This window comes from Epinephelus lanceolatus, chromosome 19, assembly GCF_041903045.1.
Source record: "Epinephelus lanceolatus isolate andai-2023 chromosome 19, ASM4190304v1, whole genome shotgun sequence".
Lineage (NCBI taxonomy): Eukaryota > Metazoa > Chordata > Actinopteri > Perciformes > Serranidae > Epinephelus > Epinephelus lanceolatus.
Window position 1 is genome coordinate 20,994,828 of NC_135752.1, and position 24,774 is coordinate 21,019,601.

A 24,774-nucleotide genomic window follows, 5' to 3' on the forward strand; every position below is an offset into this window, starting at 1 on the left:
TCTATTAACATACATAAGTTGATAACAATCATTTAATAACAGACTGTAAAGACTTTGAATGTGTGATTTTGAGCTTTAACGTTAGATGGCAGTGCAGAGTTAAAGGATGCCATGGATGTTTTGTTTACTAATCTTCCAGCTTCTCTTCCTGGTAGCCACCAGCTAACCTACATTCTTGCTGACAGCAGAGATTCCGCTTTAAATAACGCTAGGTGTGTGTCAGCTGACAGCTGTGTGATGCTAGCATGTTAGCTCCGGAGCTAGCAAGCAGACAATACTAATTTTGCATTTACCAAAATAGCTGCATTTGCTCTTTTATAGTTCGACTATTTTTTGTTAGACCTGAACGTTGTTTAACGTTATATGACTAAAGCGAACAGGTCTGTCGACATTAAACAATGTCACGCTAAGTTGTGTTTATAGCACTAGCGAGCTAGCAGCTAGGAAGCTAATCCTCCTAGCAACTGTGGCTAGCCGCGGGCGTCTTCATGGAGAGCTTTAAAGAGTTAGCTGAGCTTCCAAGATTGGTCGGAATGGTAAGTTATGTGAACACAGTGTAGACGGAAGGCTTCCGCTCAGGTAAATGTGGATTAAATGGCAAAAACGGAGCAGGGCAATGGACTGGACATGCGGGGCAGCACAGAGAAGCTGACAGATAATAATGGCAAAGGCGGCTCGTATGGATCAGACCCAGAGATAAATGGCACCGTCCCCGGGGAGAGACAGGTGGACAAGTATGGGTTCACTGGAGGAGCACAGCAGCACTCTGGAGAGACGTAAGTGCTGAAGATGTCCCAAAATATCTGGTTACATTACCTGAATGAAATGTTGGTTAATGTCTTCACAGACTTCCACACAGATAGTCTGTTTCTTCTTGCACTCAGTTGAAGACAGATAAAGGTGACAAATCCTCATGTGACTGCTGAAGTCATCAGATAATTATTGTGAGAATCTGACATTTCTTCATTGCAAAGATACCTGCTGTCATTTGAAAGACTTTTTTTATGTGGAAGATGCAAAACAAAGATTAGATCCAGTCTGGTTAATAACCCTGATTCATAGCTGAAGTTCTTGACATCTGGGCCCTTTTTAAAGCAAAGGTGTGTCCACTTGTGACCCCTTGACCTTGTCACAGGTTATATTAGAAAGAAAACTAAAAAGCACAATATCTGTTATAAAACTTGTTTTTTAACTTGTGAGCCCCCATGTAGGGAACCACTGGCATAGACCACTGCCATTTCATATCATTTAGTCAGTACTCCTCGTTCCTGCCTTCCTTGGTCATTTTACATCTGGCACCAAACAGAGAGAGACTACATTACTCGTGTCCTTGAGGTCTCATTTTATTACACAAAACAAGGCCTGAAAGAGGCGTACACCATTTCCCAATGTAAAGGTTGCGATCAATAAAAACAGAGTTAATGGGATAAACTTTGACCCATGTGTATAAACCTGGCGTTGCACATGGTGAGGTGGAAGCCTGATTGTAGAAGTTGTCGATTATTTTTTTGGCACGCACCATTTTTGACTTTTGTCTGTACATAGGCGACCCCTCTCTCTCATCACTGGTCTTCACTGAAGTATAGAATAGGGCTGCATATTCCCACGCAGTTGCCACACCTCTGACCTTTTAAATTGTCAAATGTCCAGTAGCTCTCTGAGGTCCTCTGACCCGCAGCTGCTGGCTGTTGCTAGTACAAGGTTTGAATGCAAGTGGGATTAAGTGTTTGTTGTTGTGGCCCCTATAATGTATTCTCTGTCACTTGGACCTGCATAATGTCCCAGTTTGTGTTCTGCATCTGTGCCGCTCACACAGCTGATTGTTAAAGGAATACTTCACCCACAAAAATGATATGTTATATCAGCTAGTCATGCCATCTTATTTTGAACTTGTGAACATATTAATTTATTGATTGATTGAGGATTGAGGACCACTTTAACTATGATAAAACTATATGTAATATCTGTTGACAAACTCTCACACAAGTCGTTCAGTGTAATCCAAGTCTCGTTAATGTAGTTGTACGCTTAGTACCTCTCAAACAAATACGCTTTCAATTAAACATCAGTATTGAAAGCTGAACTAAAAGTGAAACTTATCTACGCTCTCTTCAAAGCCAGACTCCAGTATTAAGGTTGTTTAGTGAAAATGCATGCACTTGGGAAAAACTGATCATATGGCTGGATAAATAAGACCTTGATAATACTGCACGAGTTGTGTTAGTGTTTAAAAATGGATGTTTTGCTGTAAACGGCATGACCAACTGATTTATGAATGGTCATGCTGTGAGTGAAGTCCTTTAAACTCTCCTTGAAAAATGTACAGCACTTTTGTAATGACTTAGATACAAGGCACCAGGGATACTGGAAGATCTGAGCAAACCAGGCAGCTTGAGCTCGTCATCTGCCATAAATATCTTAGTGGTTGTGTCCTAATTTGAAGACCTGAAAGTAACCGTTCCAGTCATTGGTCTTTAGTTCTTATGAGTTCAGACAAGTCACTGTGGTATCTTCTAAAGAGTAGTGATTGACAACTTTCTTTAGCTTTTGTATGCAAAAGCATGTTGGTGAGCTCTTTAAATTTGTTTGCCAAAATGAGCAGGCATAACAATATGACAGCTCTGATCTTTGATAGGACTGTAGTGAAGTGAGACACTGGTGTAAGTTGTGTGTAGGAGGTTATAGGGAACTGAACTAGGGGAAAGTTCTCCCACAGCTTCCTGTTTTCCTTGTACTCCGCGGCTGATGGCAAGTGTTCCACTGTTCTGTCTGAGGTTAGGCTTCCTGTGTGGACGAGGTAGAGATGAGCCACTGTCCCGCCCCCTCTGAAGACAGGATTACCCCAGTACAGGGACGTGACGCTGTGCAGTACAGCTGTTGTCCGTCTATATGAAAATAATGTGATTGCTTTTATCAGTGACATTGTCTCCCATTTCCACAGTGCTGAAGAAATACCCCCTGAGGTGCTGAGGCAGCGGGAGGTAAAATGGCTGGAGATGCTCAACAGCTGGGACAAATGGATGGCCAAAAAACACAAGAAGGTCTGCTTAATAAACTGTGAATTAAATCTTGCTCCACTATTTTATTTCTTTGTAATAAAATTGTACACTTTGCAGGAGTTTATCTAGTGTGCACTGGCTGCTCTGGAGCACGAGCATGGTTGTTGTTGCAGTGGTTTTGAAATAGACTAAACAATATAAATTCATGTCGAAAACTGAGGTGGAAGACTTGTAGTCATTCCATCACTATGGCGTTTTATTTTTTTCCTTCATCTTTGAAGATCAGTTGCATGTCATTTCATGTCAGTGTCTGTGTTGCTTTCTTTTGATCTTCCTTTCTCTTGTTTTTAACTGTGCACATGTTGACTAACAGGTGAAAGAGCGCTGTCAGAAGGGGATCCCTCCATCCCTGCGTGGCCGGGCCTGGCTCTACCTCACGGGGGGCAAAGTAAGAAGGGAGCAAAACCAGGGAAAATTCCATGTGAGTTGAATATATGTGATCCCTGCTGTCATCAAGTTATTTAAATGAAAAAAACATGCCTCTTTCATGCTTGGGACAAATCATAGTCACTCAAAGTACTGAGTGTGTCAGCATTATAAAATTGCTATTAACAGTGGATGATGGGAAAAGACTAAGAAAAAACATAAGGTATACTGTTGCAAAAGGTGATAAAGTTACGTTGTGTTTCTAGGAACTGGACAGCCAGCCAGGAGATCCTAAATGGGTAGATATTATAGAGAGGGACCTCCATCGACAGTTCCCCTTCCATGAAATGTTTGCAGCAAGAGGAGGTCATGGGTAAGCACTCCCTTCTGAAGGCCTGTCAAGATGCCTGTTGTTGTGTTTGTGTGGATAATATAGTTTCTGAATATCGTTTATGTTTCTTCAAACATTCAGGCAGCAAGACCTGTTCCGTGTGTTGAAGGCTTATACTCTGCATCGCCCTGAGGAGGGTTACTGTCAGGCTCAGGCTCCCATCGCTGCTGTTCTTCTGATGCACATGCCAGCAGAGGTGAACTGAACACACACTAGCGATTTGTGAATGATACTTTAAGCAAAAAATCACCGTATAATGTCACATTTTACTATAATAAATACCTACCTTTGTTTCCTTTCTTTGTCCCAGGATGCATTCTGGTGTCTTGTTCAGATTTGTGAGAAATACCTTCCTGGTTACTACAGCACAGGGCTGGTAAGGGTCCACACAGACACACTGTCACATGATTTTGTAAAGAGGACTTAAATATCATAAGAAGAGCTTGAGAGTGCAACCTGTAACAGGATTACATATTAACAGTGTTCAGCATGTCAATTATTATCTCTGTGAACCCTATAAATATTGTTTTAAAAAATTATCTTGTTTACTGTAAGCAAAAATGAACTCACAATACTGTAGCAGTGCCCAAGAACACTGGGTTTCTTAAGACTGCATATCTGCTGATTTAACCAGCCAAACAGAAGTCTCAAGTCAGTCAACTTCAGTTTACAGATGTAATATGTGGCTGGTGGTGGTGTTGGATTTCTCAGGCCAGCATGTCCCCAGCTTGACACCGATACGCTAACGACCTAATACCACGAGGTGGTGACCAGGCCACAAGGACGAGATAATCAGACAGAATCAGATTAAGCAAAGAGAAAGGTGTCTGTTCCCTCTCTCCCTCCATTGACTGCTGTTCCATGTTGTCTCTGCAGGAGGCAATCCAGCTGGATGGGGAGATCCTGTACGCTCTCCTGCGGCGTGTGTCTCCTGTGGCCCACCGTCACTTAAAGAAGCACAAGCTGGAGCCCATCCTGTACATGACCGAGTGGTTCATGTGCGCTTTCTCTCGGACTCTGCCATGGGCCTCGGTGCTGCGGGTCTGGGACATGTTTCTTTGTGAGGGTGAGGCACTGCACTATATATGTTACACGGTGCATGAAAAAACACTATCAAAAGTGGTTTTGCCAGACCTGACAAGTCTCATTTATAAAGATTATGTCATGAATTAGGGATGGACGATATGGCCAAAATCTTCTCTGCTTCCACTCTGTGTGGCCCATAGTGACGGCTACTTTTACTTTAGCGCTCCAGTAACATGAATGGGGATAAAATGATTCATGTTATTGGACCAAATATATCAAACTCTGATAGTGAAACAAGCTCAACAATGTATCCACTAATTTGCAGATGTCTCTTTCGCCATATAAGTCTATGGGGAAAAAGTCTCTTTGGGCCGCAGGGCATCACTCGATGGACTTAATTCTACTATTTGGCTGCTACGAAAGTTGGCTTCAAAGCCCAGCACATTGCCCAGGGGCCTGTGCAAGGCAGCTGGATTCACATGATCACATGCAAATCACGAAAAACGTCACAAGTTTGCAAATGACATGACCATGCGATAATCCAGTGCCGTTTTGCCACGTAGCCTGCCCTGAATATCCCCCCCAGTTGAGACAATATCTGTACTGGTCAACACATTTCTACCGTCCAACGGAAAATACCATCATATCAGCCAACCCTGTCATGTATAAATGTATTTAATACTGAGTCTCAATGGCTCGATATTGAAATGGAAAATATTACTTTTAGTTCAAAAACAGCAGCTTTGTCTGACGTGGTAGAATCGAGGATTGTTTAACGGTAAAACTCCAGAGTTATGTACACAGTACAGAAGTACAGCCGTATTTAATTTTCCTCCAGGCCCTGTCATGTGCTTATTATCCTACTGTTTAATTTCATATGTAAAACACCAGAGCATGTTCACTTTTAAAGCAGCTATGCAAATGTTGAATACATAAAGCTTACCTGTTGTTTTAGTTTGGGATAAAGAATATGAGAATATATATGAAGTAGCTCACCACACTGCAAGATTGTCACAACACCATAGTTATCCATCTAAGTATTCACATAATTTAATTGGTTGTTAGTTGTGCTATATTAAAATATAAGTGTTGCTCTAGCTGCATGTTGTCTGATGTAACGCTGTTCTCAGGAGTGAAGATCCTCTTTCGAGTGGGCCTGGTTCTCCTAAAATGCATGTTGGGATCCCAAGAGAAAGTGAAGTCCTGTCAAGGCCTCTATGAAACAATGGAGCTGCTGCGAGCCATACACCCACAGTACATGAGAGAAGGCTTCCTGGTGCACGAGGTACAGTTACACGCCGTCATGGTTGTAGTCTGTGTCATCCATTTTATTGTTGTGGCCCAGCACCTACTGCACAATCTGTCTTTCTCTTTGACTTTGCCCCTCTGCAGTTGTGCTGACAGAGATATAAAAAGACTTATTAACCTTTGATGTGCTGGAACACTTAACCAGAAAATCCAGGCACTACTCACACGTGATTCACACTCATTCTCCGCTTGTGTTTCAGATTATCGAGTTAGTGGTGTCTGAGAAGGACATTGAGAAGGAACACCTCGCTCAGCTGCGGCACTGGAAGGAGACTCGCGGAGATCTACGCTGCAAGTCCCCTCCCAGGATGCACGGCGCTAAGGCCATCATGGCCGCCGAGCCGCCCAGTCGACAGGACCTGAAACAAATGCCCACCATCATTGTGGAGTCTCCCCTGGCACCCAAGACAGACCGGGAGAGAGTAGAGGATGCCAAGGACAGTGGAAAGGAGGAAAAACAGAAGAAAACACTCCTACCGCCACAGCAGACTGTAAATCCTGCCTTTCCTCCCACTGACCCCTCACCTCTTGTCGAAGGCAAGAATGGAAAAGGGTCCAAAGAGAGTCTGAGCAGCGCAGAGCATGACACCTACCTGTAGCAGACTAAGTGTCACCAGCTTACTAACATAAATCATTCCATACAGCCTCGACTAACTCACTAACATTCTCACATATCACAGTTGTCAGTGACATGACAAACTTTTCCATGACTTTGTGTGTCCATAGGAGTCGTAACTGTGACAGGTTTTAGTAAAATTACAATCAAGAAATAAGTAATCAAAGCTGGCCTGAGCAGAATGCCTCTGCTCAGATCATGAAGCAGTCACTGTGATACTCAACACATTTTCAGTGTAATTTCATTTATATAGGTTGCTATGTACTCTACTTTAAACTAAGTGCAGTTATGGACATTTAGGATAAAAGTATGTGGAGCTCAGAGGTGTGTAATTGCCAGTGAGCAACAACAGATGGAGACTATGTGCCCTTTGCGCACACTTCTATGAGGTTTTTGGCGCTATTAGCTTCATATGACTGAACATGTGGGGATATACACTCGCTAACTCACTGTTAAAGGTATACTATGCAGGATTGTCGTGCTACACCACAGAGAAATACAAAAACGTACTAATGAACCTTCATTAATATAGGCCTATAATTTATCTACAAGTGCACGTCACACACTGAGCGAGCCGCTTGTTAATGACGTTGTTGGCAAAGCAGTAATGATTGTGCTAAGTGGCTAATGGGCATGTAGCTACTTCCATGTTTCAGATGATACGTCATGTTTGTAGTCGACCAATGAAGATGAGTTTACATATCACCTTGGGTTCGTCCTTCACCTTCTCAAAATGATCACACACTTTGGATTTCCTGCCTGACATGTTATTAACTAGCCTGTGGAATCATTTTTTAGAAAAATCCTGCACAGTATATCTTTACCAGCTACTGCTGTTATTTACCTCTTAGATTTTAAATGTACCTCTTGGATTTTTTCCTTTGTTGTAAATGAAGTCTGATTTTGTCTTAATTGATAAGATCTTCTCAAGAGCACTTTGCCTTTGTAGTCTTCCTCTTCTCCTACGTTAGTCACTACGTTGCCAACGCAGAGATTTGTATCTACCCTGCTTCGCTAGACTCGCACTGTTTAGCAGACACACAGCTGATCGGTGTGTCTGATAAGCACAGTTGTTTTGACTGTTATGCTGCATCCAGTTTGTCTTTGCTCTTGTTGAACACTTGAGGGCGTCCAGAGATTATCTCACAGCCTCAGCGGTGACCAGCACTAATCTTTGTGTGAGCAGAAACTGACACAATGAAGGAAGAGGTGTGCAGGGATATTTTTGTGCCACTAAGCCAAAGTTTTGTAATGCATATTTTTTAAGATAGATGTTGTCCAAGCAGTTTATTCAATCATACTGTGATACAGTATTTGGGAGAGGATTGGGTTTATATTTATGTCGTGAATGAGATATGGTAAAAATGCCATTTTGAAGAACGCTAATATAAAGCTGTGTTTTTTGTAATCATGCCTAAAGGTTTGTGGATCCTGAGACTTAAAGATATCTGATGTTAATGTAAAAGAAACGGCATTAGGAGATTCTTTCTCTGAAATCCCCATACCAAACACTTAATGTGATATTTGTTGACAAAACTGCTTTGGATAAGTGAAAAAGAACATTTCTTTTCTTGTGGCATTATTTATCTAAAATGAATGGAAACACTGTGTCTTGATATCTGAAATTTATGACTACATGATTTTCACTTCACTTTTAATGAGATGGCGACTAAACTCTAAAAATATTTGAGCATTGAAAGATATTAAAAGTCCAAGGAGCCATGAACCTCTGATAATGACCAAACAGTATGTGAATACATATTATCTGAGATGTTTAAATGAAGAAATTGTTTGGGGAAAAAAAGCAATCAGATTATCAGACTTTTTGCTGTCAGAGTTTTTATAATGAAAAACTAATGTAGGCATATGTTCATTTTCCACACTGTGGAGATTTTTATATACTACGGGTTTATTTTGTGTCTGTTAGGAAGCACTGTTTACCTGCCATGTTGTATGAAGCTTTTACTATTCAGATTTTAAAAGTGTTGTTTGACTCTGTAGCAAGAGCTCAGCTCACACATGACCAACATGCAGAGTTTCTGCTGGGAGCTTTCTCTACTGTCATGTAGATGGAGCCATTGAGCTTCACCCAGGGATTCAAATGACTGGTTACACAGTCGTCCTGAAGGAAACAGGATAAACAGGATGTGGTTTGGCATCTAAAAACTTTATGTTGATTTATTAAAAAGACTTTAAATATCCGTCAAAAAATATACATTCAGGATGTTGAGACGCTCCTGATTTCTAACCATTGCAGCTGTTAAGATTAAAGAGATCATTGTTTAAGCCTGGGGCTTGTAAATGTGCAACTCAGGCTTAGTCCACACAGACACAGGTATTTTTGTAAATGTATTTTTTTTAATGCATTTTAGCCTTTCGTCCACATACAAACTGTGTTATGTCACTAAAAACGAACCCAGTGTAAAACTACGTCCAGGTTTTCAGTGTTGATGTGTGCGCCATTATCTCCTTTGATAAGGTGGCATTTTGAGCAGTGGTGGATGTGACCAAACCAGGGCTGGACATTAACTTTTTTGTCCACCTGCCACCATGGCTGGTGATTTCAAAAGCTCATCAGCCACTCTGTAGATAACCATTGTTCTTTTGGCTGGTATATGAAGAAAATAGAGCAGCCACTTGAGTATTTTACCAGCATTGGGCGGGTGGCTGGTGCCAATTTTCAACCCTGGACCACACTATTGTGGCTCTAACCTCGCTAGCATGACTTTATACATGTTAACACATAAATGTACAATTACTCTTCCACTATGTTGAGGAACAGAGGCGTCAGAATGTACTACAGAGGTCAAGGTAGCCAATGTCGTTGTCTTCTTTGCGTGGTTTAAGGGTTACAGTTATATCATTGCATGTTAGTTAGGCATGCTCTTGACAGCACTGCAGTTGTGTTTGCATTTTCATTTGGACAGATTTTTCAAGACAGTGTTTGTGGACAGGAATGTTTCTTTTGAGAACGAAGGTGGAAAAAAAAACAGTTTACAAAAATACAGTGTCTGTGGACTTTGCCTCATCCTGCTGTTTTTATCAGTATATAGGACTTCATTTCTGATCTGTTTGCTCATTTGATTTGAAATCAACTCCTCATATCTATAAGCTGTTTTATACCAAATCACATTTAAATCAATAAAATTTTAAACTCCTGGCTTTTGCAGATCTGTGACGTTTTTTTCCGTTTTATTCCGACATCAATTTTCCCTTCTTTTCCCCTGCATTTAATATGAAACAACAGAAAATGAGACAAGAGAAGAAGTGCCACACAGACTGGACTGAACAAGCAGGATTTCAATACACCCTGTGTTATCATTCAGCACCCTCACACCCCCCCGCCCACCCTCTCTCCCTCACCCACGCAGCAGCACACTTCCTTGGACACCTGTTTCTCCGGCTCTTTCAGCTCTTTGAGGAATTTGCATCTCAAATAAGGCGAATTCCCACAGCACCGTCCAGAGCGCCTCACCCAGCCATTTGCCTTTGGTCTCTGAATGGCGTCTTCTGCATGCATACAGGCCTTCTTCTTCTTCTTCTGCTTCTTCTTCCTCGACAAGGTTCAGCTGCAGTCCAAGAACATGACAGCCAAGAACGCTGTCCTCTACATTTTAATTTACCCAAACAGTGAAACCCCAAAGCTGTCAATTTATTTACGTACGAGATAATTACAATACTATTGTCAGTAGAGTTTTAATGGCCTTTCTATCATGTCTACATGCCCATACAAGTAGTTGTGTCATTTGAGAATACACTTGTTGGCAGCACCCAACAATTAGAGGAGATGATTAAGTTTTTTCTTGAGTCTCCCTCAAAGCCGTCGCAGCGGCTTTTTCTATTTCAATGAAGCATTTTGTGTGTCACTGCTCTGATGCCTCTCATTAGCGCATTTTTGCATTTCTGGCTCCTCTCATCATCTCTTTTGTGCCTTTCGCTATCTGTAAACAATAACAGCTTCTCACCCCAACTCCACCCTTCACCTCAATCCAACCCCACCGGACCCCACCAACCCCCCACCTGTCTGCCTCTCCCCTGTGATGGTGCTCAGGCGTTCACTAGACCTGAGCTTAGACCAGAGAGGGTGTAATGGGAGACTGGCTTTATGGCTCGCCTGCAGAGGAGGAGGAGATGTGACCCAGACGTGCCCCCGTAACCGCACTCTCAGGAGAGGCAGTATTTGTAGCTTTTGTGGTACAACTGCGAGTCGCTGGAGCAAGAACATCATGATATACTCTATCACAATGGACCTTTAAAGAGTTATATAAGTATATGTAGGAAATTGGTGTTCTCATCCTTTAGTGTATATTCCCCTTTTCTCCAGTAGCCATCTCTCCCACTCTATGTTGCTGCTGAAGCCACGTTCAGACTGAAAATAGGTCTGTGTTAAAAAAAAACGGGGCTATGTTGGTGTGGACGTGTTGCTACAAGTACTGGTGAGAGGATGAAATATGATCTAGGTTGTCCAGTTCACGTGATACACTTCATCCATGAACTTAAAGACTCATCAGACGCAGTTTATTACACAGTGAGACAGGATTTTGGAAACTTTGGAAAGTCGTCGTGGCTACAATCATTTTATCCTCCATCTTGATGACTGCAAGATCTACCAGGAAAGAACTCTTGCACATGCAGTCTGTTGGATTGTACTGGCGTCAGATGACGGTGCGTTGTGTTGCAGTAAGGTTGACCAAGCTTCAGAGCGGCCTCGTGGCTTCACCAACCATAAACCGCAGTGTGCCCGATTTGAATCTGACCTTTATTGCATCTTTCTCACCCTCTTTTTCTGTCATCTCTTTACTGTCACTATCTAAAGCCACTTTTCCACTGGACAAAAAAACAGCAACACCCATTAACAAGTGGTCTTTAGTAGGAAAGTTTATAATCGGCATTCATTCCCAGGACAAGTGACTGTGCAGTAGTCATGGATATTTATCAGCTCCAGCTCTGACTGGCTCCGATCAGCAGTGATAGAAATATAACACCCTGCGCGAGTTTCTTTATCGTATGACGGTGAAGGCATGAGTCTGCCTTACTCAGCCTCTGATTGGCTTACCCTTATATTCTTACCCTAACCCTAACCAATCCCAGTAATGTTACGCTGCCACAAATACCGTCCATCTCTGCCCAAGCAGCGCTCCAACATTGCTCCAAATTAGTCGGTGCCAAGTTTTAAGAGACACTGAATAAGTAACAGATCTATTAAAAAAAAGCAGTAACCACAGCAACAATGTCACTGGCCTCCATGCTGCTTTCTACTGTTTAGTAACCTGTTTTCTGGCACATCGAGCATGACACACCAGTAAAAAAACAGGAAGGCACACTCATCTGCTGCAGAGCCGTGTACATGGCTCCAGTCTGCTGGCAATGGGAAAGGAGTCTGCCTATTTTTAGCAGGTTTTTCTGCATTTAAAAAACGTATAATAAAGACATGGCATACCCAAAAAATATATTTTAAAAAACACAAATGGATCCAGGCTGATGTTCTTTTCCAAATGACGCTGCTACAACCCTGTGTTTTTTCTAGCAGGATCTCAGATGCCCCATCTCAGTGGTCTCATTGCAGTGACAGCTATTGTTGGACCACTCCTGGCTTGCTTGAGGACATAAGAAGACAGTGTCGACAGAACAGCCAGTGAGCTCATATTACACTTTCCCTGTTCACATAGCTGTGGGGCCTTCATGGGGCATATTTTGTCATCTGCCGTGTTCGCAAGGGTCCATAGTGCAGACTGTAAGCACAGTCTGCACGTGGTTTTGAAGTTCAACCATGTGGTACAAACAGAACTGCATCTACTGTCTGTGTCCATGTCTTGTTTGAAATATATCAGAGCCTTAAAGGTTCAGTATGTAGGATTTAAGGGGATATATTGTATGTTTTCTGCAGTGTATAATCACCTGAAAATAAGGGTGTTTTTACATATAGTCCTTTTTAAACAAACTGAACTCAGTCCTCTTAAAGTGGACCAGAACCAACAGAAAAGGGACCCAGTTCTTTTTGTGTTCACATTGTCAGTTCATTTGAAAGCGGACTCATTTCTGTGTCTGGTCAACCTCAGCTCTGACGGGACCTCAGTCCTCTTTCTGTTCACACTATAGGCTATGTATAATATATACTGACATAGTTTTATTTTTACTTTGATGTGGCACTGTAGTGTGGTTATGACGCCCCTCGCTTTCAGATGAACTTGAAATTGGAGAAAAACCCTTGTGTTTCTGTGCTGTAGAGCGTTGACGTTTGATGTATTCTACATCCCACATCTGGAGACCTGCAGTGTCTTCTGTAGACCAAACTACTTTTCGACTGTTTTTTCAAGCGTCCCAGTGCAACAGCATGTGATCTAGAGGGCTAAATACAACAGCAAAGAGCAAAGTGCACCTGGAGCGCTTTGTGCACAGGTTAAGTGAACCGCACCGTGGACTTGTAGCGATCCAAACTCAGGGGTCTGAGTTCTCCTGGAGTGTTCACATATGCGCAGAAAATGCTAAGTCACCGCTCTGAGTCTGTTTAGAGGGCTGAAAAGGAAGTGTAAAGTGTGAAAATGCATCTGTTTCTGTTACCTTAGAATGAACTGTTTATGTCTACACAGGGAGCAGTGCCTCGTCCTAGGAGTCTGACACTACAGCCCAGAAATGACAAACCAAATACTGTCTCTAGATAGGACCATTTTTGTTTTCACGACCACCATAGTTAGCAGCCCTCCGTGACAAGCAGTGTCAGACGTTTTTTTTAAACATGAAACTGCTTTATGCAGAGTTTTTACCACTTTAAATCATTGCTCTATTTGTTTTAGGGACAAAGACACCTCTGTGGGTAATTTGGCCTAACCCGGTAAAAACCTCCTGAACAATGAACACTGAAGGAATCATAACCAGGAGCTTACACTTGGCACAAAAGAGAAGTTTCAGCTGGTTGTAATCTGCAGTCCTCACAGGTAGATGACACTAAATCGAACACACTGCTCCTTTAACTAGTGCTGCTTAATGTCACCAAACCACCACCACTGGGGAGCAACAGGTCGGCGAAACTGGTACAAATTTGTACCTTAAACTACCAGAAAATATGTTGTATCTGTATCTATGGTGGTCAAAATGTGTCAATTATTTGCCTGTTATATCTATGAAATGTTTACTTGTACTTACAAGCTGTGATTAAACAGCCAGGAGTAAAGAAATAATCTCCACAATCAAGTTTACTCTTTAGTACGCAAAAGCTGTGATGACATACCTCCATTTTTTGACAGTGCGACTTTATCTGAAGTTCATTCACTGGATGTGTGTGTAAACAGATACCCCACCCATGTGATATCTGTTTTTACACTGTAGCTGTTAATGGGGGGTGGGTGAGCAGAGTGGGGTGGATGATCTCATGAGAACATACGTGTGAAGCGTCTGGGAGATTATAGTCTGGCTTCATGAGCTGTAAAGCTCCTCTAAAGCTTTTTGGTAACAAGGACCAAGGGTCTGTACCCTTATCCCCCGGCCTGCCATCCCCCCATCATGCCCTCTGCCCAAAGAGGGGATTAGAAGGGGTATAGGTCAGAGGCAGGAAACAAAAAATACAACTGTGACTCGCTGATAATGGTTTTAATTGTTGAATTGGATTGCAGCTGTCGTGCCTTTTCTGCAGTTTGCGTTTGTATGCATGATGTGAGTTTTGTCTGTTACAATATCATGCAATATGTGTGTGTTTATAGGTAAAATAAGTGGAAAACTATCAGTGTTCCCCTTATTTTGTCTACACCCTGTGTATGAGAGAGGCCTGAGAACTGACGGGCGCTCTTATTTGGGACTTTTCCATGTTTTACAGGGAAACACTTTGATGAAAAGTTCAAGTAGTGGTGCTGCACGTGTGGGAGAGGAAGCAGAGTCGGAGTGGAAGGTGTCACAGGTCAGACAGATGCTCATTCAATGGACAGTGGGCAGGATGTGTGTGTCCTTTTATGGTTCTCCTCAGGATAACAGTAGCTGCACATGCATCCCTAATGATCCCAGATCCATCAGGGCTTCTGACACTGGGTTATGATTTGTAATAGGAAATGATAACACACACTTGTTTGGTTTCAGACGGGGGATCCCCCTCATCTCCTTTACATTAAAGTCCGAGCAGAATCATGAATCATCATAAGACTGATTTATAGCGCTCTGCACACACTGCACAGCAACGTCAGATCCACATCCAAGTTATTGTTCCTGTGTCAGGTGAGGTCATTGAAAAGTTCATTTTCTGCTAAAAAGTACCTAATAACAAAACTCTAGTCAGGAATTAAAGTTACTGAGTCTCCTAGTACTGAATTTATTTAATAGGGTTTTTTTTTAAGTATATACAGTATATAAATAAACCAGAGCCGATCTGTGCAATACAAAAGATAAAGCAAGCAAGATAAAGTCTATCCTGTCATTTAAATGAGCTCTATATTATATTCAAAGCATTAATATAGCAGCAAACATCCATTTGCTTTGTACAGATATAGTGAAGAGATGGCATCCTGAGCAGAGAATGAATGTGTTGTAAGTAGGGGGGACCCCTGATAGTAGACTATTCGACAATTCGATCACGGGAGACTAATTTGACTGCCAATTTCACAATCAAATCGTAGCAAATGCAGGAAAATGCAACAAAGGATTGTTCCATTCAGGGTATATGGAGATGCTTAATGTCTGATTTAACATAGAACTGTTTGGTTTCGCCCAAAAAATCACATAAATCTTATTATATATTGTAGCATCCCCAGCTGATTAATGGTCTGGCTCTCTTCCTATTTACCTTTAAATCATTAGGTAGCTTTATTTCCAATAATGTACCTCCAAACATATCATGAACACACTGTAAGAGCTAGAATAAAACAAAACAAAAACAAAATATTACATTTCTTCCTTAGCTAACACACTTTAGGCACACTGGGCTAACAGTAGCATTTTTCTAGCACACACATGCTCATTTAAACTCTGAGAAAACTACTGAAATATAATTAAAAAGCAACACAATTTTAAACATAATATGAAATAAAATGTAGACAAACCTTGTGCCAAAATAAGAGCTCCCACCTTTACAATCTCACTTCCTGGCTTTTACTTGTCAATGTAAGAGCACACCTTTACAATTCAACTAACACAATAAAAGCAAATTATATGACTATAATAGAGCATGGTGAAGGTCATTTACATATATAACCTAATTTGGTTAAAATAATCAGAGCTCTCACAAAAAACTTTGAACATATGAACAATGCTCTGCCAAAATCAGCAGGAGGAAGTGTGTAGAAACGTCTGTTTGTGGTTTGCCGCGCTAAGAGGTGAGGTGTTCTATCTGTCTATCAATCTTCCGCTCCCTTTCAGAACTGTGAACAGAATATGGATTTGACTATCAGTTGACAATAGGCAAGACTTGACTAAACCTAGTTGTAAATTATTCTGAGATCGGAGTCCTGTTTGTGTATCCCACTGGTTAGGTAATCGCCGCCGCCCTGGACTGTGCATGTAAGGCAGTTACTGCTGATATCAGGACAGCGGTGTTGAAGCATAGCACCCCCCCACTGGTTTCTCCCTGGTTAACACCGTTGACTCTGTCAGCACCATTGCTGTTGAAAGCACGTTAGCATTATTAGCTGCTGGCCGCCGATTAAGCCACCTCCATTTTGAGAGCCGTGTGCAAACAACCTCTGAATCATAGACAGGCTCTGAATATTGTATGAAGCTCCTTTGAAGACAAAACCAGATTTTTTGTTGGATTTGTTTTTGCACAGTAAAGTTTTTTCCTGTTTGCCGCCAGTCCAGAATACTTCAGATAAACTTCTGGCTTTTTTCCACTTGATTTCAGAGTGTTTGAAGTTGGGCTCCTGGTTACATGTTACACAACCGCCAGACCTATCAGGTTTTCTGTTTTAGGGACCTCGCTGTGACCTCTGACCCCCCCCTCCATCTGCACCCACTCTTGACTCTTTCAACTTCCTGCAAACTGTTTGCTTTTATTTTGGAGCTTTCTTGATTGTCTTTGTCTTATCATGCGGATGTTTTTTTTATGTTTATTTGCTTTGTGCAGCATCGTAATTCACTGTGGCTTGTGTTTAAATCCACTTGAGTTGACAGGAATAAATAACTCCGGCCTGTTAGTTGCTGCATTTAAAGCTGTCGTGGCGTATTATCAGTTAGCACATATGAAATACGGAGCTTTTAAAAATAACCAGAGTAATTCTTTGTGGTTACGGCATTTTGAATTTAGCATATGATTACAGTAATTGAGGGTATGTACCCAGTGTATGTTATAACATATATTATGTTAATATATGTTTAACATAATTAAATTGTAAATCAGATACTCAGAAGAAAACCCCTGCAGAATGTAGAAAGTGTTGTCAAAACTTCATTTGTTGGTAATGAAAGAAGACAAAATGTCTTCTAACATGCCGTCTTAAAGGGTTTTGCTGCCTCGTTACATTTATTTGGCACTGCTTGTGTTGCTTGTTTATCTCTTCACTGGGGATGTTTGTTACCTCTGTGCTCCTGTGTTGATGTGTGCGCGCTAATCTGTATTGATCTAAAGTCACTTCCTGCCATTGTTGTGTCACATCCCCACTGTCTCCTCTCTTCCTGTCCATCTATTCCCCTCTTTCCCCATCAAGGAAGCCAGAGGCTGAGAGAGGATGCACAGGAGGAGGAGGGGGCGGGGGGCAGTGCTGTGAGTGTGTATGTTGCTGTGTTTGTGAATATGTCGTGTGTGCATGTGTGTGTGTGTGTGTGTGTGTGTGTGTGTGTTTGGCAGAGACACAGAGAGCGAGAGCGGGAGCCCTGCCCTGATAAACCTGTGCCAGACTTAACTGGGACAGACTGATACTGATGGTGAGCAGCAGAAGCACGAGCAGACTGTGATAACAGACGGAGAAACAAGCAGATAAAAAGACAGACAAAGTGAAGAACTTGAGGGTTTTCTTGTGAGGTAAAAAAAAAAAGTCACCCACTGTGACAAATATAAAGCTTGGACTCAGACAGTGATCTGGTGTCTGCCTGCAGGAGAGCGTGGGTCCTGCAAAATTAGGCTAGTTAACAGTTAGGCTTTTTGCATTAATATTTGTATTTGAATTGCGTGTGTGCGCATGAGTGTGTGTGTGTGTGCTTGAGAGAGAGAGTAAAAGGAAGTATGTGTTAACACACATCAGCGAGTGACCTCATTGCCCGTTATAATTGAGACTGATGACAAAAGCATATGGGCGTCAAGACCTTTGGTTTGAGGTTACAATAGCTTATTGTATTGCATCCAGTGTAGTCATGGGTGTTACATAGTGTGTGTGAACTTGCAGGATTGTGGAGTGCGTTTTGTGCATGTGTGCGTGTGTGTGTGTATGTGTGTGTGCATCTCTCAACCTTGAAACTAAACTGGAGGCTTGTGTTTCAAAACTCTGTGAAGTTGGGACAGCCATAAAATTCTATAAAACAGTTCATGTTACATGTGAGGGATAAAAAGACTTTGTAAATCCTGCAGTGCATTTAGAATAATTCACACAGTTTCCAGACTACCTTCTGTTCTTTGACCCATCGCCGTTTCACACGACTTTGAGAATAATGTCAGTCCTGCATGTAGGAGGAGGAGGTGGAGGCCGGAGAGCTGCAGAGGGAAGTTTCTGGCCTGCTGGACGTTGCTCACAGGAGGAGGTAAATGTGGGTGCAGGTTTTAATGCAGCTTTCTGGTGTTTAGATGGCAGGGAGGCTTTATCTCTGGGGTTTGTTGAGCATGAGATGTTGCTCTAAATTCAATATATGGTATGCAATAAAGCATGATGTGTCTTCAAAGAGTGTGGCATGATGAAAGTTGTAGGCATGTTGTAAGTAATCCTCATTTACCTCACCCATCACCCCACAAACAAACTCCTTATTCATCCATCCTGTGTCAAACAGGAAGTGGAAACAAACTCAAGCCCTTTTTAAACTGAGATGCTGCAAAACTGCTGTTAAGAAGGTCGGCCATCACCCTCGCTGTGCTTTTACACACTGAACCGCACGCTGGCATAATGCTGCCCCAGTGTGTGATGTTGAATAGCATGCCAGCGTTCCAGAAGCAAAAGAGTTGTGAAGTGTAACACAACTGCATCGGCTCTTGTGCCATTTTAAACAAACCTCAATTCAGCACTGTTACTATCTCTATTGCCAGCTTAATGGCAGAACAATAATGCCTCCCATTCCGCGTTTGTACGTTTTATGGAGAGCAGTGAGGAGGAATAACAGCGCAACATCACAGCCTTGAACAGGCCGCAAAAAGGGAGCTGATACAACTCTTTATCTTTGTAACCAAACCACAGTGGTCAGGATGACTTGCAGCAGCAGCAGTGTTACCCAACTGCTTCTATAAATGATAAATTCACCTCTCGCTTTTGTTCTTTCTGATCTAAACTCTCCTGCGTGACAAAGAGGAGGCACCCCGCCTTTCTCTAATAGTCATATTTTCACTTGTGACCCTGAAGTCTGAGCTATTTATACCTCTTGGAGAAAACTGTTTGGGATTTCCCTCTCCTGTCATATTTATATTTGATAAACATTTCTGTTCAGCTGCTACTGGCACAAGAAGACAACAACATCTTGAGAGCAGGAAGATTCATATCAACATAATCATCCGGTCGCCTGACCTGCAAATGGGAAACAGAAATTGGACAACCGTGTGTGTGTTAGCTGCTAATTGGGAATAGCTGCTGCTGCTCTGGGGGTGTGAGGGACTGCAGTGCAGTGGGGTCAGCGGGGTCGTATGGTCATGAAAACATTGTGCACATGTGTTGAGTGGGGTCAAAGGAGAGCACTGTTATCATATAGATACAAACTCAGCAAGAAGACTGCACCAGGGATGTTTCCTGACCTTTCAAAAACATGTAGGACTTGGACCCTTTTTCCCCAGTACTCTAATTAATGATCCTGAATTGGAGACACAAAGTGGACAATAATGAGTGAATCTATATTCAAAGAGAAGAAAAAGCAGAAGATGACATAATCTATGTTCACTGTAAGATTTAGGCCACATCCACACTAATACATGTTCATACAAGTGCATTTAAAAAAAAAGACAATCTCTGTACACACAAGTGTTTTAGCACTGCTTCAGAAATCATCTCCATCCAGAGGGACATGTCTGAAAACACATATCACGTGACTATTCTCACATAATGGGCTGATGCTGATGTGAACAGGAAGCAGACTGTCTATTTTGCGGTTGGTTGCTTGGTTACAGAACGAACTCTGAGATGGTGAAATAGTAGAAACCCAGTGAATGATGCGGCACACAGTAGATTTGCATACATGAACTACCTCGCCAAAAACTGACTGGAAAGATTCTGTTGAATAAAACTGCAGAGCAATCACAATTGTAACAGGGCTGGAAGAGCGCAACTGCGGAAAGTTGAGTGATCCAACTGTAGATGTTGACACAAATTATAAATTGATCTCTGATAAAATTCTGGTGCACAGTGAATTGCTCATTATTAAGGGTGTCCATTGGGTTTTCCCTGTCACAGAACACTATTCTTGGGATGCGTTCTTTTTCCTCATTAATCACCATAAACTCATGGTGTTGTGAGCATTTATACTTGTGCGGTGGTGTGCCTGTGTCACTCTGCAGTTACACCTCCAGAACACTAGTTGGCGGTGGGGTTTCTGTGAAGTGTTGTTAAGTTTAGTTGATTCAAAACACACCTAAAACACACATTAAACATGGCTTAATAGAGAAAATTTCAAACACCAGTACACAAATCAGCTTCACTATAACTCGCAGCATTGACAGACAAACACAATTCCCCACAAATACAAACTGCTAACGTTATTAGCACAAGTCTATGGCATTTTACATTGTATAAACTAGCCTAGCAGCTAGTGATCTTTTCCTCTTCTCATATAAAACCAGGGACAACAGCAACATTTAACAAAGGTAACAGTACATAATTTGGAGCGTATGCAGTAGCTACGCCGTCGAATCAACGCAAAAACTTTGGTTGCTAAGGTCCTCTGTGAGACAGTTTAATGAACTTTAAGCAGTTCCTTAAGTATAAGACCAAGATAAGGAGAAACACTTAAGGAAACCTTAAGGAGAAGACCTAAGAATGTTTTGTGCAACCCAATTTTATTTAAGGAAACCTTAAACTGGGTGCTTTGTGCAACTGGCCCCTTTTTTCCTTGGACCTATGACGAGGTGGAACTCAAAGTAACACAAGTATAAGCACATGGAAAGCAAATATGGCGACATATCAGAGTGATAAAAGGACCATTATCCATCACCCAAGGAAGCCACGGCAATGGGAAAGAAGATAGGTGTAAACTTTGCGGGGGGTGCAGAGGACATGTCCCCCTCAATATTTAGAGCATGTGCATTTGTCCCCCCAAAAAACACGACAGTAGCAGATGACTTTTATTTGACAAACTTCAAGACATTAACACCCTAAACTGGTGCAGGAAATGCAGGAAATTAAGAGTTTGATGCTCAAAATGTTCTGGCAGAGGACCCCCAAACCCCCATTTTGTATGTGTCCCACCCAATGTTGAAACAAAACCTATGCCCTTAGAAAAGTGTACCCACACAAGACGGATAAAATCACAAAAAGTATCCTTAGCTATAATGTTTTGGCTTGACATGTTGTGACAGATAAGACCCAATCGGGAAGCAAACATGGGTGTCTGCATCATCATTTCAAACTAAAACAGCATCAGCACCGTCTTTAAAGATCTTCATTTTAGGGCTTCTAAGACACAGGAGTAGTGTGGACGTTAGGTGTAAACACAGCAATAGTATTAGTGTGGATTTGAGCCAATTTCAACTGACTGTCAGTTCACTTCTGAGCTTTGGCACCGGGGGACCAAATGTGAGATATCTGGCTCAGTCAGTTTATGGTTGCTACAACTGGCTGTTTCTGGGGTGAGGATTTGGGCCAGTTGGGACTGAGAATCGATTACTGATTGGTTCAGTACCTGGAAATCAAATTAGTCTACATGGGATGATTATGCTGCAGCCTTCATCAAATCAACCCGGACAACCCATTCATCTGAATGAGTCCAGTCTATTGGTGCAGCAGGGGTGCCATCGTGGGAGCTGTAGCAAGTCCTACAGGATAAAAGTTCAGGCTCAACTCTGGTCATAGGCAAAATGACATCATTCGCACATTCCTGATAGATTGTCTCAGCGGTACCTGGAGCAGCAATGTGTTATGTTGTTTTCTACATCCACAACAAAATGCGTAATGTGTTGTTGTATTCTGTCCTGTTGTGCCCAATCCCATTCTGCGCTGCTCTGCCATTATAACCAATTCTGTTCTGTGTACCAGAGGACACAGTCAGTTAAACTCTAGCTGAGGCCACATTAGTCTTCACTGGAACAGTAAAGAAGAAGTAGTAGGTGTGAACCTCTCCCATCATGGTGGCCTTTGTGTCTGACAAGCTGGTGTCAATCACCTCCTTGTCTTTGCTGAGAAGAGTAAAGGCAGAGCAGGAGCAGGCGGTAACAACGGCCAAATGTTGGAGCTTTCCAGCCGTGTTGACAGCGTTAGCTTTGACAGCATTCAGATAATTAAAAGCGCAGATCAGACTGTTGATGTGATTGGTAATGTAAATGGTGCTGATGGAAGGTGTTTGCCCGAGGGTCTGTTTATCATCAGGGCTGTTGGGCTGTTACCAGGTCAGACGTGTGATATCATGAATTTCCATGAGAGCTCGAGGCTGACTCAGAGTTGGTCAGATTGCGAAGTCTTGAGGAACCAGCTGTCTCGGCACAGGTGGGGGGGTTGCCATGCATGTGGTCTGTGACAGCTTAACACACACATCAAACAACTGTCAAAACCCCCACACACACCGTAACAACAAGAACACACACCTCATGCTCTTTTGGTGTTGCGAGGATCACCGAAAACAGACTCATAAACTCACAAACACACAAGGTCACGATAAAAGATGAAAGAGACGCTCTGCAGCCGCGAAGACAGACCGTCACTGTAGTGTGTGTTTGTGTCTTTCTGCCTTTGTGTATATTTTGAGATGCAACTGCTCATCCTTTTCTATATCCTCAGGATATGAAGTCTGTTTTCTGTCTGTTACTGACTCATCGCTGATGGACAGTCAGACGAATGATGGATGAAAGGCCTTAATGTGGTTACATAAGAGTGCAGAAACATGAGGAATGTCTTGGTGTCCTCATGGTGTGTGGTTTACAGCACAAGGCCACACATGAGAGGACAGCACCAACAATAACAACAATCAATTTGAGGCACAGGTGGGCTGTTACAAGGAAAAACACGAGCTAAATGGTGCTAACGGGTCTCTGGTATGCTGAATGACAAGATGGACACTTGGCAAGGAGGTTCAAATTTGGTCCAATTGGAACTTGTCACTCCTTAAAAGCAAAAAATAATTTCCTTATGCCACTTATATTCTTGTTTCTTTTCTTGTCCTTGCAAAACTGCTCCATACAGACTGATGGGGGGGATTTTAGGGGAAAAGTGAGTGGGCGGATTGATGTATTCATCAAGGCCTGATGTTTTATTTAGCTGTATATTCACAACCCCGTCAGTGAACGCAGCTAAAAACAGACCTCAGTCCCAGCAGAGCACAGATAGGAAGCTTGCTTTATGCTTCTTTTCCTGTTCTGCTGGACAGACAAAGAGCTGAACGGACAATCAACTGCAACAAGAGAGGACGCAGTTCAGGTGGAGGCACACAAACAAAATCACATCAGTTTAATTAACAGATGCCTACATGATCCCATCACAATAATTGGCAACAACAAACAGTTCTCTGAGAGTAAATGACGTTGGTGAAAACAGAGGAAGACGGGAATCCGTCCTCATCTTCATAATCAGAGGAAGGCGGAGATGAGCGGGGAGGGAAGAGGAGGAGGAGGATGGTTGGGGTGGAGGAAGGGATCAGTGGAGGAAAAGATTGTTGAGTGATACAGTAGTTGTGTCTAAAGGTCGGTGCCCTGGCGCCACTGCTGCCACTCTGCTGAGAGACGGAGCAGACTGAAGACTGAGCCATCCCACCTGGGCCAACAAATATACCCAAGAGACAGCAAAGCAGTGAAAGACAGATGAAGAGTGTTACTTGTTTCAGCTCTTAACATGGCGTTCTCAGACTATGTTTCTCCTTGAGTGGCTTTAAAGTGGAAAAAAATCATCTTATTCCATACTGTCTGACAGTATCACACATACTATACTCTCAGTCAGAGTTATAACTCCTCATTGAAGCTACAGTGTGCAGAGGAGGTATTCAGTTTAAAATTCAAGCCCCAATACTCCATGTTTTTTATGGTTGCACCATTCAATCATGTAGAAACATCTTGGGCATAATTACCCCAAAATTCAGCCTGAAATATTTGGTATCTTTGGAAACTTTCCCATCTAAGATTTAATATAAAGTTTGCAGCTTAAAACAATATTTGGCTGCACAGCAACACCTTTTAAGTTCTTTCCTGTACTGTTTTTATAAAGGTGTTGTTCTCTTTCACACCATGCACAGCGCTCATATTTCTTCTCCTGTGAAAATTGACAAGAAGTTCAACACATGCACAAAATTTCATGCCAGTAGTGATGAAAATATATCATATTTCACACCCTAGAGGTGTCAGAATGCACAGGTAATGATGTTAAAAAATGAAATAGGTTATTGACATTGTGTTAATTTCATGTAAATAATCCAGCGCCTCTTGAATCATTTCCTCCAACGCCATGTAGTTACTTTTTCATTTTTCATTAAATATAAATGCTGTTGTTGCATGATTTTGTACAGTTGTGGTTACAGACTCTCTCTACTATGCACTTGTATTCTGAGTGTAATTTGTTCAGGGGGAAAAAGGGAATTTTCTACAGATATCATGATAACATCATTGTTGTTCACTCCTTTGGCTATGATAATTGTGCAGTGAAACTCTGATATCCTGCCAGCCCTAATTTGCCCTCATTTGAGTTTTAAAATAAGGTTTTAATAATAAGGACTTTTACATAAATACATATATTGTGTCTTTTATTTTGTAGTATTTATGGGTGCATGTCTTT

General features: G+C 42.0%; 1 protein-coding gene across 1 annotated transcript; it reads left to right on the forward strand.

The window, feature by feature from the left end:
* The first annotated feature begins 172 nt into the window (after positions 1-172).
* On the forward strand, positions 173-9,924 carry LOC117269821 (TBC1 domain family member 10A). The gene is made up of 9 exons (XM_033647161.2): positions 173-776; positions 2,942-3,041; positions 3,373-3,480; positions 3,692-3,798; positions 3,898-4,012; positions 4,127-4,192; positions 4,693-4,882; positions 5,973-6,127; positions 6,351-9,924. The coding sequence occupies exons 1-9, from the start codon at positions 595-597 to the stop codon at positions 6,747-6,749; spliced, it is 1,422 nt and encodes a 473-aa protein (XP_033503052.1). The 5' UTR covers positions 173-594; the 3' UTR covers positions 6,750-9,924.
* The last annotated feature ends 14,850 nt before the right edge of the window (positions 9,925-24,774 follow it).

Excerpts from the sequence above, each read along its gene's own strand:
- LOC117269821 (XM_033647161.2), top strand. The coding sequence starts at position 595 with ATGGCAAAAACGGAGCAGGGCAATGGACTGGACATGCGGGGCAGCACA. Across the intron at positions 4,013-4,126 it reads TGATGCACATGCCAGCAGAG|GATGCATTCTGGTGTCTTGT; the intron begins GTGAACTGAACA and ends TCTTTGTCCCAG. Across the intron at positions 4,193-4,692 it reads GTTACTACAGCACAGGGCTG|GAGGCAATCCAGCTGGATGG; the intron begins GTAAGGGTCCAC and ends TTGTCTCTGCAG.